This window comes from Neoarius graeffei, chromosome 1 (assembly GCF_027579695.1).
Source record: "Neoarius graeffei isolate fNeoGra1 chromosome 1, fNeoGra1.pri, whole genome shotgun sequence".
Taxonomy (NCBI): Eukaryota; Metazoa; Chordata; class Actinopteri; order Siluriformes; family Ariidae; genus Neoarius; species Neoarius graeffei.
Genome location: NC_083569.1, coordinates 90,052,630 through 90,067,014, shown reverse-complemented (window position 1 = coordinate 90,067,014; position 14,385 = coordinate 90,052,630). Strand labels below are relative to the sequence as shown.

The 14,385-nt window shown below is 41.6% G+C and overlaps 1 protein-coding gene across 1 annotated transcript; it reads right to left on the bottom strand.

Annotated features, from left to right (window-relative positions):
• Window positions 1–316: 316 nt before the first annotated feature.
• Window positions 317–7,898, bottom strand: LOC132885442 (uncharacterized). The gene is made up of 4 exons (XM_060920119.1): window positions 3,715–7,898; window positions 3,380–3,570; window positions 999–1,029; window positions 317–476 (listed from the first exon to the last, which is right to left on the bottom strand). Exons 1-4 carry the CDS (start codon window positions 7,896–7,898, stop codon window positions 317–319), a joined length of 4,566 nt encoding a protein of 1,521 aa, XP_060776102.1.
• Window positions 7,899–14,385: the final 6,487 nt, after the last annotated feature.

Sequence of the window (14,385 nt, the reverse complement as noted above, 5' to 3'; positions counted from 1 at the left end):
CTGTAAATAATATACACCGTAGGCTGTAATCACCTCTTCCTTGTGCTGATTCCCAGACTGTTCACACACTGCTGTGGCATGGCACCCCACTCTTCAATCAGCATGTGTACAGAAATAGAGGTTTTAGGTAAAACATTTCTTGAGGTGATTAGGATCAAGGGGGTTGGGGCGGCCAGTCTGTGTGAGCAGGGCCGGAGCAGCTGGTATGGATGAGGGAAGATGGGTCTCCACTGAGGGAAGACTACAATGGCTGGTGGTAACGGGCTGCACTGAGGCAAAGCTGGGAACAGCTGGCGCTGGGGGAGGACGGGCTGCATCATTTGGACTGGGCCAATGTGGCTAGTGGATATGGGTATGGATGGTCCTCTGGGGGCAGGACTGGAATGGCAAGTGTAGGAGGGTGGCGTGCTGGGCTCCATGCTGATGTCAGGACTGCGTTCGGCATCTGCTCTGCCTTATCAGGGCACCGGTCCAAGCTGGTCACAACACAGTGAAAAATGGGGTGTCAATATTTCAGAGTAAACTTGTATAAGTCCAAATAGAGTACTTACAACATTGTGAGAGTCAAATTACTCCAACAGTGGAATCAAAAGTCAGTATAAAATTGTACAGGTGGCCAGTGTCATTTCAACCTAGAGCTCTTAATTAGATATACACAATATAGAGTACAATGAACTCTCAAATGTTACGCTGACCATTGAGGAAAATTAACACTATTTTTGTGTGGGACCAAATGTTATTTCAACTCTTGAAGAGTTATATTAAGACTGACATTTTTTGAAGCACATAGCTGAAGGATACTGTCACTCACAATACACTCTTACCTCAATGTACGGTGGCCCATAGGGTTGTGCCGTATGGTAACCAGACAGATAGTGGAAGCACTCTGGAGTGGCAGGAGGTTTCTTCCCCCAATGCAGGTACGGGACTGTCCAGTAGCCGGGTGGGACCTGCTGGTGCAGGTGCTTGTGCATAGGGCTCATTCCAGTCCTCATTACCTGGTGGCAGCACAGACGGTGTCTTCCTTCTCTGTCAACATACGCATACACATTGAGAGGGCATACTACACACCACACAGTCACACTTTGAAAAGGTGAGTCCAAAAGAAGAGGTGCCAAGATACACATACGCAAGATGCCACATACACAACATGTTTTAAGCACTGCAAATAACATACCCCTCTAGGCTGTAAGTCACAGTGAGCAGATCACAGTGGGGTGTCAGGAACGATGACGGGGACTCCACAAGCCTGTCGTCGTTCTAGCCAAGAAAGGCGTGCTGAGATGGAGCAGGCCAAGGATAACACATAGCTACTAGTGTACATATACTACAGTGGAGCAGGGAGGGAATTGGTTTGTCATGTGTACAAGGTTTCCACTGGTCATCATGGTACTTCATAAATGTCACACACACAGTGTGGAAGCACTTAGCTTAATGTTACACTTCGTCAGTCCACAGTCATGGTTACCAAACACTTAGCTGAACATAACACTGAGCTGAACATAGTGTGGCTCCACAGCAGACTGCTCTTGATGGCTCTTCCAGTGCTGGGGTGGTATTCATGCGGTTGCCTCCTTCTCCCTGTGCTGTCTGTGCATACTACTTCTTGTGACATAAAGTCTTTCTCCAACAATAATACGAATGTGCCAAACTGAACAATGTCCTCCTTGATGCTGTTAATGGGCCAAACGTAATTTTTCCTTAGAAGATTGCACAGATCTTGATAACAAAAGGGTTAGATACTGCAGATTATGTGGCAACAGGAAAGGGCCTCATGATGTAAATGAAACATCTCAGCATGGTGTGGACTTAGTCCAATTAAGTGAATAATTTTCAAAATAATGAAAAATTATGGGCGGCACGGTGGTGTAGTGGTTAGCGCTGTCGCCTCACAGCAAGAAGGTCCTGGGTTCGAGCCCCGGGTCCGGCAAGGGCCTTTCTGTGTGGAGTTTGCATGTTCTCCCCGTGTCCACGTGGGTTTCCTCCGGGTGCTCCGGTTTCCCCCACAGTCCAAAGACATGCAGGTTAGGTTAACTGGTGACTCTAAATTGACCGTAGGTGTGAATGTGAGTGTGAATGGTTGTCTGTGTCTATGTGTCAGCCCTGTGATGACCTGGCGACTTGTCCAGGGTGTACCCCGCCTTTCGCCTGTAGTCAGCTGGGATAGGCTCCAGCTTGCCTGCGACCCTGTAGAAGGATAAAGCGGCTAGAGATAATGAGATGAGATGGAAAATTATGTGAAATCAACTTGATTAGGTTTCATGGTAAAACACAAAAAGGTATTGGAAATGGAAATTTGAAGAATTTGAACATTGACAATTTCATTTCATTATAAAATACATCAATTTTATGGGTATTTTAAGAAATAATTAGCAACTGTTCTTTTTTTGATTAATTGATTTTTGTATTGCTTTCTTTATAATTTATATAATAAATAAAATAACTAAAATAAATACATAAATTATATATATATATATCTTTCATGGATGACCAAAACACTATTCATAAATAAACACAACAAACAAACAAACAAATAAATAAAACACATTGTGGCATCACACAGTTGGTTATAATACAACACAGATGTGTTATAATACAAGTATACCCCCGTGCAGACTGACCAATATTGCTGATTTCTATTCTATTATATTCTACAAGTGAAATTACAAGGTTTCTGCCCAAAAGTGAAACATATTGTTATCCCGACTCTCGCCAGATGAATGTAGTTCTGCCTTGGTCTACACATACATAGGTGTGGGAATAGAATGCAGGGCCTTGTTGAGTTGGGAGAAGAGCAAAAACATTTCTGCCACCAATAAATGACTCCAAAACCATTTTCTGTTCATCATTTAAAGTTGCCGCAGCACGCCTGAATACCGCAACTAGAAATAATAGAATGATACAGTTTGAAAGAAACAGTTGTTTTTCTGACATATCACATCAGTGATAATGTGCGTGTACATCCTGACCAGCCCATTTATTTTTTGACTATTTTAAAGGGCTTCCCATCGGGGAAGCAAGGCAGAACTGCAGTCATCTGGCGAGAGTCAGGTAAACAACATGAAACTTGTTTTGAAAAATGTCCCATGTCCCTCCTTGTCCCATGCAAGAAGCCGTCCTGTAGTAAGCTTTCTCCTTGCCACCACCCAGCCACCCAACCCTATTTCATGGACGGAATGTGTATGCAACTCATAAAACACACCTAAAGCCATAAAACACAACTAAAACACGCACCTGCTCATGCTGTTCTTTCAATAGGGAGAAAATGGAAATTAGAGGAGTGAGATGAGTATTGCTTCATGAAAACTAAAGTATGTAGGCACAACTTCAACAACAACATCTCCTGCATCTTTACAGTACACATGATCTATTAATGTACCTTTTTCAGTGGTGGGTGTTTGCATGCACTGACAGTATCCATGCTGCTCCAGTAACTTCGCAATCGTAGATGATACAAAGATGTCCTCGTTGAAGTCTCCCATTATGACTTTCCTCCCAGGGTTTTTCTCAAGTTCAACAATTACCTGCATCAAGTTTTGTCGAAATACAGCAATGTCATAAGAGCTTGGCCTGTACAAAACAGCAGCAAACAAATTCACATGAGGTATCTGAAAATATAGGCATTCCAAATTGCATCTCTGTGGAACTGACACCTGCACATCAATTTCATCTGAATAATATATGCCAACACCCCCTCCTTTTTTCGCTCTCAACCCTGCAAAGATTGGTTCGGAGTCATCATAACAGCTCACTCTTGGATTGTGATCGAAGTTGTATGCTGGAAGTTGTGGCTTGTCCCCGGGGTCTCCGTTTAGCCATGTCTCTGTTAAACAAATACAATCAGCTTTCATTAGAACGTTATGGGCTTGGAGATCCTTAACATGAGCCTTCAAACTCTGTACATTATGCAATGCTATTCTGCATACAGTGTTAACATCAGACAAAATAGACCTTCTGTAGCTGAATTTGGGCATACTTTGCATGGCTGACTCTACTTTCTCATCACAAAATATAGCAGACTCCTTGAATTCTTCAATTATCAGTCCATCAAGATTTTTCACACGACTAAGTGCAACATATGCTTGACCAGGAGCAAAGATCTTTTTCAGTGACACAACAGCTCTTTCAACTGTAAGGCCCTGACACTTATGGACAGTCACAGCCCACGCCAAACCAATGGGAAATTGCCTTCGCACACCACCGGAATTACTGACTACGTCTTCCTGAATTTCCAGCACCGTTGAACGTTCGGAATGTCTTTTAGACTTTGATCTTTGTATCTTGCCAACATTAGGGTCTTCGAACTCCACATGAATGGCCTTCGGTATGTCATCATCTTCTTCACCTTTGATGATTTCCACAACTGTGCCACATGCTCCATTGACAAGGCCATCGGACACATCTATGTTCTTCTTCAACATGACCCTTGCGCCAATACCAACTTGAACACATTTAGGCAAGCATGAATTGAAGACTTTGGTGTGGAAGCCAGCCATTTTTTCCATTCTTCCAGTTTTGGGATTTCGTACAAAATCTTGAGCTGGTATTTGGATTGCATCTGGACACGTCTTGTTCAATTTTTGGACATTATATTCCTGCACCTCCGCATTCGTAGCATAAATGTGAATGACATCAGAGTCTTCTCCAGTTTCACGCTGCTTCAGTGTGAGCTCGTCATGGACGTTGAGAGGTTCTTTCTTTTTACGCACTCTGAGGTGATTTAGTGTTTCTGCGAATGCTGCATTTTGTTGTCTCACAACAGTGGTCAGTTCAAAAATTTCAAAGTTGTTCTCCCACAGGTTGGCTCCTTTGTTGTCAGCATAAAGAGGTGTGCCTTTCACAGGTCGCAGCTGGTAAAAGTCACCTACACAGATGATAGAAACATTGCCAAATAGCGAGTAATCACCAGTCTGTTTGATTTGCCGGAGTCTACCATGGACATAGGCCAGTAGACGATGGTCAACCATCGAAACTTCGTCGATTATCAAAATTTGCAAGCTCCTCATTTTATTTCGTAAACAGTTGACTTTTTCGTCACCAAGAGGTTGATAAGGCAGTTTCACATTTGCGCCAATGGAAAAAGTGTTGTGAATTGTCGCGGCATTGATGTTGTATGCGGCCACGCCTGTAGGTGCCGTAAGAAGCACAGTGAGCTCCTCTGGATTATCAGCAAGCTGGGACAATAATCTCGTCGATTCGTAATGTATGGCTTTTATTAAATGACTCTTTCCACATCCTCCGCCACCTCCGATAAACAGTCGCAATGGGTTGGGGTTCTTTTCGGAAATTTTCTGCAAACACCAATGTCTTACTGCGTAGAATATTTTAGACTGCTCTTCATTCAGTGATCGTAATAAATCCAGTGCATCTTGTCTGGGCATCGTCATATGATTAGTCTCCAATGAGCATGCAGTTTGCGGGTGGGCTGTCAGGTCAGGGATACATGTTGTGGTGTCATCATCATCTTCATCGGCTACAACTTTGTCTTTCATGAGATCCAAACAACGAAGGCGCTCACGCTCTGTCTCTGGGCACAAATGAGACCATGCATCTTGCAAGTCAACGTTCTCTTCAGAAAGTACCTGCCTAGCTTTGTCAAGCTCATCACTCTCTTTTTCAAACAGAGCTCTGTTGTTATCCACAATTGACTTGACAGTTTGAATGACACCACCACATTTAACTGCGCCATTCTGGTAGAATTGCTCGTATGACTCGTAGGGGGGTGGTTTAAGGTGACAGGCTTCATAGTGAGGCAAAAACAGTTGCAGCAGAGAATGGAAGTACTTTTCCGGGTCTCGTGTGGGAGAAAATCGAGGATATCTCACAACAGCAGGTTGCGATCGTGTTCTCCGTTGCACAAAGCCGCAGTTGTTGTTGAGCTCTGTTGCGTCATGTGAGGCTCTGACCTGAGACTTTGAAAGAACTCTGTATTCTGAACAAAAACTGGCCAAGCACAAATCTTCAAATTCAACCGACTGAGGTCTGTTCTCATATCGCTCGACAATATTGGTCATGAAAATGCTGCTGTTGTCTTCACACTGTTGACGAGGTTGAGTTTGAAGCACATGCAAAGGTAAACTCATTCTCATGGGATTTTCACCAACGGGAATGTACTGTACATCACGTGAGCATTCCTTCAGGTGCATATGTGTTAAACGATACACTGCTTCTTGAGCTGAAACTTCTCTGTTGTGGAGGTACACACTTCCAAGCTGCCGAAATGTCTGTTTGGCGTCCAAGTTACCATTTCGGGCCTCATTTTGGGTACGTTGTAAGAGTAAACCAGGTTCCTGTTCTCCCTTTGTGACGTAGGAAAGTATATAAACACTAGCAGAAAATGCATCCATGACAAATTGTATGTCCATATTGCCTTGCCAAGCTCGAAGTAAGTCTTTATTGTACTGGTTTACCCAAATCTCTGCAGGATTTCGTTTCATGACGATGTTCTTCTTTGTGGACCATATATTGTATGCCCTTTCAAACATACTTTGATCTATACCCAGAGATTGAAAGAATGCATCCGTTGTATTGGAATTAAAATCTGGTGCAGTTAATGCAGCTCTGACATTGTTAATTATTTCACTTGAACGTTTCACCTCGTCATTATTATTCAGCTCCTCTGAGCTAACACCTCTTGTGATGAAAGTACGGTTTGACGGAGGTCTGGGGAAATGAAAACGGCAAATCTGGTTTCGTTTTCGGCAAGTCCGGGAATGTCTTGTGCTGTGCTTCTGTACACTGCTAACTGTCTCAAAAAGCTCTGGATCTCTTTCTGAAGGAAGGTGACATGTGATGTATCTGTCTATGAAAGCAGCTACTTCAGCATCGTTGTTCTTATCAATCTTTGGCGCGTTTTCAATCCAAAACAGGCAATGTACATGGGGCGAACCACGTTGTTGAAATTCAACACGGTAGAAATAGTCTTTTACTTTTCCAATAGGTTCAGCTGGCGACATGATTACATCCCGAAGAAAAGAGTGCCAACGGTAGTCAAACATGCGTGCTGCTGTCACAGGGTTTCTGCGTATGAGTCCACATTTGTCCGACCAGTCAAGATCAGAAACATTTGGTTGTTTTCCTTCCACCCTTTGCAGACTAGACAAAAATTCTGGCCATCTCAAATCCGCAGAACTGAACGATGCAAAAAATGTGGGTATAGAGAGTTGTCTTATCATGGCAAATAAATCTTTCTGTACTGACATCCAGTATGGAGGTGTGCCACGAATACCACGTAAAAATTTGTAGCCTTCATCGTTCCGCAATATTTGTTGGAGTGAGTCAGAGTTTAGCAACGTCTGTGGTGACACGTCTTTTTGAGAGCCTTTGCGCAATGCTATTTGGATGCTGGATTGGACTTGTTGGACTTCTGAAATATATTGTGCATAGAAAATAAAGTCTGTGTTCCGTGCAAAGCGTCCGTCAGCGTTCAGTACCCGTGTATTCAAGTATCGTGACAGGCTTATTTTTGACTCTCTTTCAGAATGGAATGTAGGCCCACCTAACGGATATAGGACAGGAAAGGACTTTGCTTCATTTGTCTTATCAGATAGCAGGCTAATGGGAGTATTTCCTTCAGCAGGTGCCATATTCAGTATGTCTTGAAAATGTTGATCAACAATCTCTGAACCCACATCAACAGGTTGTAATGATGTATCTGACACAAGCCCACTCTGATCTTTAATATAAGTCAAATCTTCTTCTTCTTCATTTCCTTCATTATCATTTTCTTCATCACTGTTGTCAACCTCGTCTTTGTTGTGATTGTCCACTTCGTCGTTTGGGTCAGTGCCATCCAAAGAGTTCAACCATTGATCATTCAAAATGACATCATCATACCATCTGTTGTTTTGGACTAAATACCTCAGCGCATTTCTGACTCGTTCAGTGTGAACATACATATACTCATAGTGACCTTTATAAGATAATTTGCGTTTAAGTTTGACTCTAATCATCTTATCATCGCCTTCATTTCTTGGAAGTATGTTTGTTACAGTTGAACAATTAATAGGAACACTGACACAAGGACCATGGCAAGCGCGTTGGCGCCCTCTAGGCAAACACAGCAGCTTCAAAAAACAGATATTTTTGGCTATTAAATGTTGCTCTAAAGAATTCAAACATTTCAGCTCTTCTGGAATGTCATCCAAATGCAAATTGTTAGTCACGCTTTCCTCAGGGAGAACGCAATTACGTAATTTTCGATGACAGGTGTGGCAAATCCATAACTGGCTTAATGGGCTTTCAGCCAAATGACATTCAGGCTCACAGTCGAAGTCACACACGTGTAAATATTGGAAAGTTATGCATCTCTTAGCCAACTCAGCAACCTCAACGCTTTTGCTTTCATAGTTATGTGGTTTGCACTCAATAACCTGCTTTCTGAACAGCAAGCGGTGACAGCATGAGCACGGAAATTCGGGTCCACGGCTGACGTTCTGTCGAAAATGAGCAATGGCGCAACCCATGTCTTTCTGTTTTTTCTGAGAAGCGTTGTATCTGTTAAGACTCCTTTGGGTTTTAAGTATGCGTACATTTTCATTTTGATGGTACTTCGTTTTGTTGTACTGCTTTATTTTGTTTTGAAAAGAAATGTTTTTCCTGTATTTCGCATGACTGTAATTACGCACAGCATTCTGATGTTTCTTGTCGGTCTTATATTTAACACGACTGTAATTACGCACAGCATTCTGATGTTTCTTGTCGGTCTTATATTTAACACGACTGTAATTACGCACAGCATTCTGATGTTTCTTATCGGTCTTATATTTAACACGACTGTAATTACGCACAGCATTCTGATGTTTCTTGTCGGTCTTATATTTAACATGACTATAGTTACGCACAGCAGTCTGGAATTTTTTGTTGGTGTGATATTTGACTTGTGAGTATTGACGGACAAGATCTTGAAATGTGTTTTTATATTGGGCTTCAGACTTTTGTTTAACCTTTGCTTGAAAACATGTATCCTTTTTGTATTTCTTTTGAAAACGTTGACGCACATACTCACGAAAGTCTGGGTTTGTCCGATACTTCTTTAGGAAATGGTCACGAGAACATTGACGCTTCTTCTGCTTCATATATTCATCTTTATGGTACTTTTCCTGCAGCCTTGCGAGTTTTGCTTGTCTGAAACTGGGGTCATTGTGATACTGCTGTCGCTTTTTCTCAGCGTCTTTTAGCTTTGCAGTCTCTGATTGGTTCAACTTTCTCTTCCGCTGTGGACGAGTGCGTTCGTCGCTATGACAACACATTCCAGCACACGCTCTTCTGTTTTGCTTGTTTTGAACGCATACCACCACATCATAATGATTTCCAGTGTGATTTAAATAGATGCACCCATGTCTGTTTGATAATGACTTAGTAGGACTGTGACGATTCCATCTGTCGTTATTGTATGTCATAATATCTAATTGCAAGAAGTCAGCAGCAGCAAAAATGTCAATTTCTGTTGCCCATGAACCGGAATAAAAAATTCTTGATTTGCCGACATAGTCTTGAACAGATGTGTATTCATCTCTCAAATACCTTTCAAACTGTGAAGTGTTGTTTTCAAGATGTTTAACTACAGCCCTTCTAATTTTTAAATGTTTTTCTTCATCCCCACAAATGCTGAACGAGACGCTGCGATAGAAGCAATTACCATCAGGCTTGATACTTTTTGTCTTACATGGAGAACCCATATCGCTAACCTGTACAACTGTGGAAGACGTACGCTTACACATGTCTTTGGGTAATTCAAGATGTGAGCACAAACTCTCCTGTTCCTGGCTTGATAACGGTGTAAAAGCTTGTCGGTCAACAGTCACATTAGTAATCAGAACCTCATCATCAGTCTGTGTGTCAGCAGACACTTTGCTATTGGTTGCCTTCATCAGTTTTGGCTCACCCTTCAAAACCTCACACGGGCTACAGTGAACAACAGATTTACCTGCATTTGAACACTTTGCGCCATCATCATCATCTGCGGTCTGCTCAGACACCTCACCTTCCACGACATTGCTTGGAGATAGACTGCTCACGACAGGTGTTGGATGTTGATTCAGCATTGCATTGACGCCTGTTACCTCGAATGGTACACTCTCTCTGAATTTTCTGAACCATCGTCCCAAGTTCAGTAGGTAGTTGTGAAGACTTTCTATACAGCTGAAAAAACTAACAGAACTGACATAGCGTCTGTTTGCATTGTTCTTTCTGCCGTGGGAATCAATTACTGCAAACCACGAACCTTCCTTCACAATTGCACATGTACTTGCAGAAACCGTGAACAGACAAGCATCATTACTAAGTAAAGTGCGTTGTAAAGCTACATCAAGTGGCATTACATAATCAGACAAAGCATGATCATATTCATTCATATCAATGAAACCTGTGTAAGATTCAGCAAAGTTTATTGAAAATTCAGAATTCCACACATTGTGTTTAGTTGGTAGTTCTGTGACTGATACATGTCCATGCACTTTATCACTGATTTGATCTGCACTTCTCAGACGTCTATACAAAGCACTTCCTCTCATCAATATGTCATCTAAATCTCTGGCCGTCCATGTGAGAACATTCTTAGTCTTGGACCGCAAAACTGCAACCAGGCTGACTGGGCCGCACTGCTTGTCTTTGATGTCACCAAACCGCGAATGGCCTTGATGAAACGATCCCATCAGGAGAGGCTTCGCTGGAGCATCGACAGACTGAAAACAACCATTAGTAGCATTGGTAGAAGTTACAGTAACTGACACAGACTTTGAGGAGGGTTTGAGAGGTTCAGAGTTTGAGGAGAGTTTGAGAGGTTCAGAGTTTGAGGAGAGTTTGAGAGGTTGAGAGTTTAGAGGGCTTTGACTTTCTTTGACTTTGCTTGCAAGGCTTTGCCTTTGGCTTGGACATTCGCTCAGACATTCGCTCAGACATTTGCTTTGAGATTTGCTTTGCGATGCTGGCTGTATTTCAAGAGGCGCCGCAACCTCTTCTTCAGCAGACAGCTGCCTGCTCGCGTGGCGTGCCTTCGCCGCCTGGGACTGCTTGCTTCCACGCGGCATCTGCAGTAAAAGACAAAACAGTTACATGTTAGACCATAGCGAATTGATATGTAGACAATCATCTGTTACAGTATTTAAAAGTATAACAGATACAAGAGTAGCAATGTTTTCACCCCTATTACAATCACTCACATCTGTTACAGTGATAAGTATAGCATAGTGACACTTATCTAAAGTAATATACATGTTAGAAGAAAATTAACACCAAATACCCCAATGGAACCTGCGGTTAAAGCATTAGTTTAAAACTTTTGAAAACAAGCAGCAATGACAGAAATAAGATAACAATGGAGTAAAGAAGCTTGTCAGCACTGAACCATCAGAACAAGCCCACTCACACAGTTCATATAAAAACTAAAAACTCACAAATATAACAATCTAGGTCGTATACAATATTACAGTATAATAAATGAGGACATACATTAGCATAAAGTGTCATATTGTATACTATATTAAAAATACATTAGTACTGAGTTCTGTGTAGCCACTGATACCTGGACAAATACAATGCATTACACCTTTTAGTCACAAGAGGGCGATCTAATGCCACAAGCTGTATATGGCTCCTAGAACAAGCAGTGGGCATGTGCCTGGAAAATGTACATTTCTAGAAAGTGGAAATAAACATCTACTTAACAGCTAAATTAACACTGTTGGGTTAAATACTATACATCAGTTTTTACATCAACACAGGTGCCACAGGCCACATTCATTTAACAGTTACATTCAGAAGATACTGAATAGGCCCTGAAACATGCGCACCAACTACACTGAGTTCTATTGGTAGCCCATAGCTTCAAAAAAAACAAAACAAAGTGGTAACCTTTCCTGGAAGGTCAGAAGCTTGCATGCCTGCAGACAATATTGTACAGCTAGAAATACGATCTAGAAACACTAATACATGCCTTCATTTTCAGTAGGGTTGACTACTGTAATGGCCTTTTCACTGGCCTCCCCAAAAAGACCATCAAACAGCTTCAACTAATCCAAAATGCAGCAGCAAGGGTTCTTGCGAGAACAAAAAAGATTGACCACATTACTCCAATTCTGAGAACACTGCACTGCCTCCCAGTGAGCTCCAGAATTGACTTTAAGACATTACTTCTTGTGTTTAAATCATTAAATGGGATGGGCCCCAGCTACCTACTGGATATATTTCAGCTGCACGCACCAACTAAGTCACTAAGATCAATGGAGAAAAACTTGTTGGCAATACCAAATGTCAAAACTAAGTGTGGTGAGGCCGCCTTTAGCTGCTATGCTGCAAAGCTTTGGAACCAGCTACCAGATGATGTAAAAAATGCTCCTACTGTGGACAGCTTTAAATCCAGACTCAAGACAAAGCTGTTCTCAGATGCTTTCTCTTAGTAAGCAAAAATTTTAACTTTTGATTTTCTAATTATTTAATGCTTTTCTTAAGTAATGCCTCTATTTTTTTTTTATCTCTTTTGCTGTGTTCTTATACTTTTATTTCATCTTTTTATTTCTTTTATTTTATTTTGTACATGTTCTTATATTTTTATTTTATTTTTGTGAAGCACATTGAACTGCATCTGTGTACGAAATGCGCTATACAAATAAAATTGCCTTGCCTTGCCTTACAGCTAAGCGCTGAGAAAAATGATTAACTTTCCTGAATTTAATAATGGCAAGCTGTGCATTAAAACTGGGTGAGGGCAATCATTCCACCCAGTCTTGATCACAGTGATGTCAATGAAACAGCATACTCAAACAGTACTGAAACTCTACAGACTATACATTACATTCACAGTATAACCACACGATTACACCAGAAGCGACTTGAAGAGACAGAAGCTACAAAGAGTCGCTGGACTGTTTTCATAGCAAGAGCGACTCGAGCGATAAAAGCGACCGAGTATGACCGTTAAAAGCAGAATGCAAGCATTCCGATTGTCGCCGAGCGACTTCATAGCTCATTATCATAATATTCGCTGAAGTTCAACTTCAAACTGTCGCCCGAGTTGCTCAATCGCCTCTTGTCGCCAGCTCGCAATACAAAGTCAATTACTTCCGTCGCCAGTGTCGCTCAAGTCGCTTCTGGTGTTTCAAGTGTTGGTTATTTACCTGTAAAACCAGATTAATAATAATATTTACCTTAGAACTCTTTTGCGTCCTGCAAAAGAGAAACATGTTAGTTTGACAAGCAGTGGTCTCTCGCAGTCACACACACACACTCAATGTAACTTAGCCCAGTGAACCCTGAAAATACCTGCACTGTATACTTGCCTAAATGGCCAAACATGTATATGTAAACTAATGTAGTCTACCAGGTGATCTGACAATGCAGTGCAATGCAGAGCTTGCTCGTAACGGACACGCACAGCCTGTGCTGCAGGGATCCAGGCGTTTGTCATGGCAAAGCATGCATGCATGTCATGGTGCATGTATATGTAAACTAATGTAGTCTACCAGGTGATCTGACAATGCAGTGCAATGCAGAGCTTGCTCGTAACTGACACGCACAGCCTGTGCTGCAGGGATCCAGGCGTTTGTCATGGCAAAGCATGCATGCATGTCATGGTGCATCTTAGCTGGCTCAAAAGTAATGAGAGCCATTCCCTCCAAGTAAAAGTTGACTATAATGTTAATCCAAACCTATAATGTGTCATTGCATTATTGCAGATAAATAAGTTGTTATAGTAAAGCTAAACCTACTTCTGATTCAGTGTTAGTCACTTGACAAATAGGCTACAGTCAATTACAATTTACAGAGTTCTGCTTCATTACATATTTAACACTGAGAGCAGCTTTAAGTTAACATTTCTTCATTTTATTTTCAATGCATCACAAATTGCATATAATTTCTTTTCTTAATTGAATAAGGGGCTACGTTATCCATTAATCCATTCTGTAACAGTCTACAGCTAACTTGGATATTGGACACAAGCAGCTCATTAAATCAGTGCAGAATTTGATTAGTTAATGGTTATTCTGCTGTGGTACATGGCCTTGGTGATGATGAAGACATCAAGTTGTTTGTCAACAAAACATGGTGTAAATGTGTAAAACCAGATGAATATTCTTACCTTCAAAGTTGTAATGGCAATCTGCGAAAGAGAAACAAATCTTGTTAGTATGACAGCCAATTTGCGCTCACTCACACACTCTCTCTCTCACACACACACACTTAATGTAACTTAGCTCAGTCAACCTTGAAAATACCTGCACTATATACTTGCCTACATGATCAAACATGTATATGTAAACTAAGGTTGTCTACCAGGTGATCTGACAATATTATATATGCAGAGCTTGCTCGTAACTTACACGCACAAGCCTGTGCTGCAGGGATCCAGGCGTTTGTCATGGCAAAGCATGCATGCATGTCATGGTG

What these genes read in the sequence shown, in the direction of transcription:
- LOC132885442 (XM_060920119.1), bottom strand. Translation starts at nt 7,898, where the DNA reads ATGTATGTTCACACTGAACGAGTCAGAAATGCGCTGAGGTATTTAGTC. An exon ending in TCCGAACCAATCTTTGCAGG is followed by an intron (nt 3,571 to 3,714) that starts GTTGAGAGCGAA and finishes TGTTTTGTACAG; the next exon opens with GCCAAGCTCTTATGACATTG. An exon ending in ACCGTCTGTGCTGCCACCAG is followed by an intron (nt 477 to 998) that starts GTAATGAGGACT and finishes TGTTGTGACCAG; the next exon opens with CTTGGACCGGTGCCCTGATA.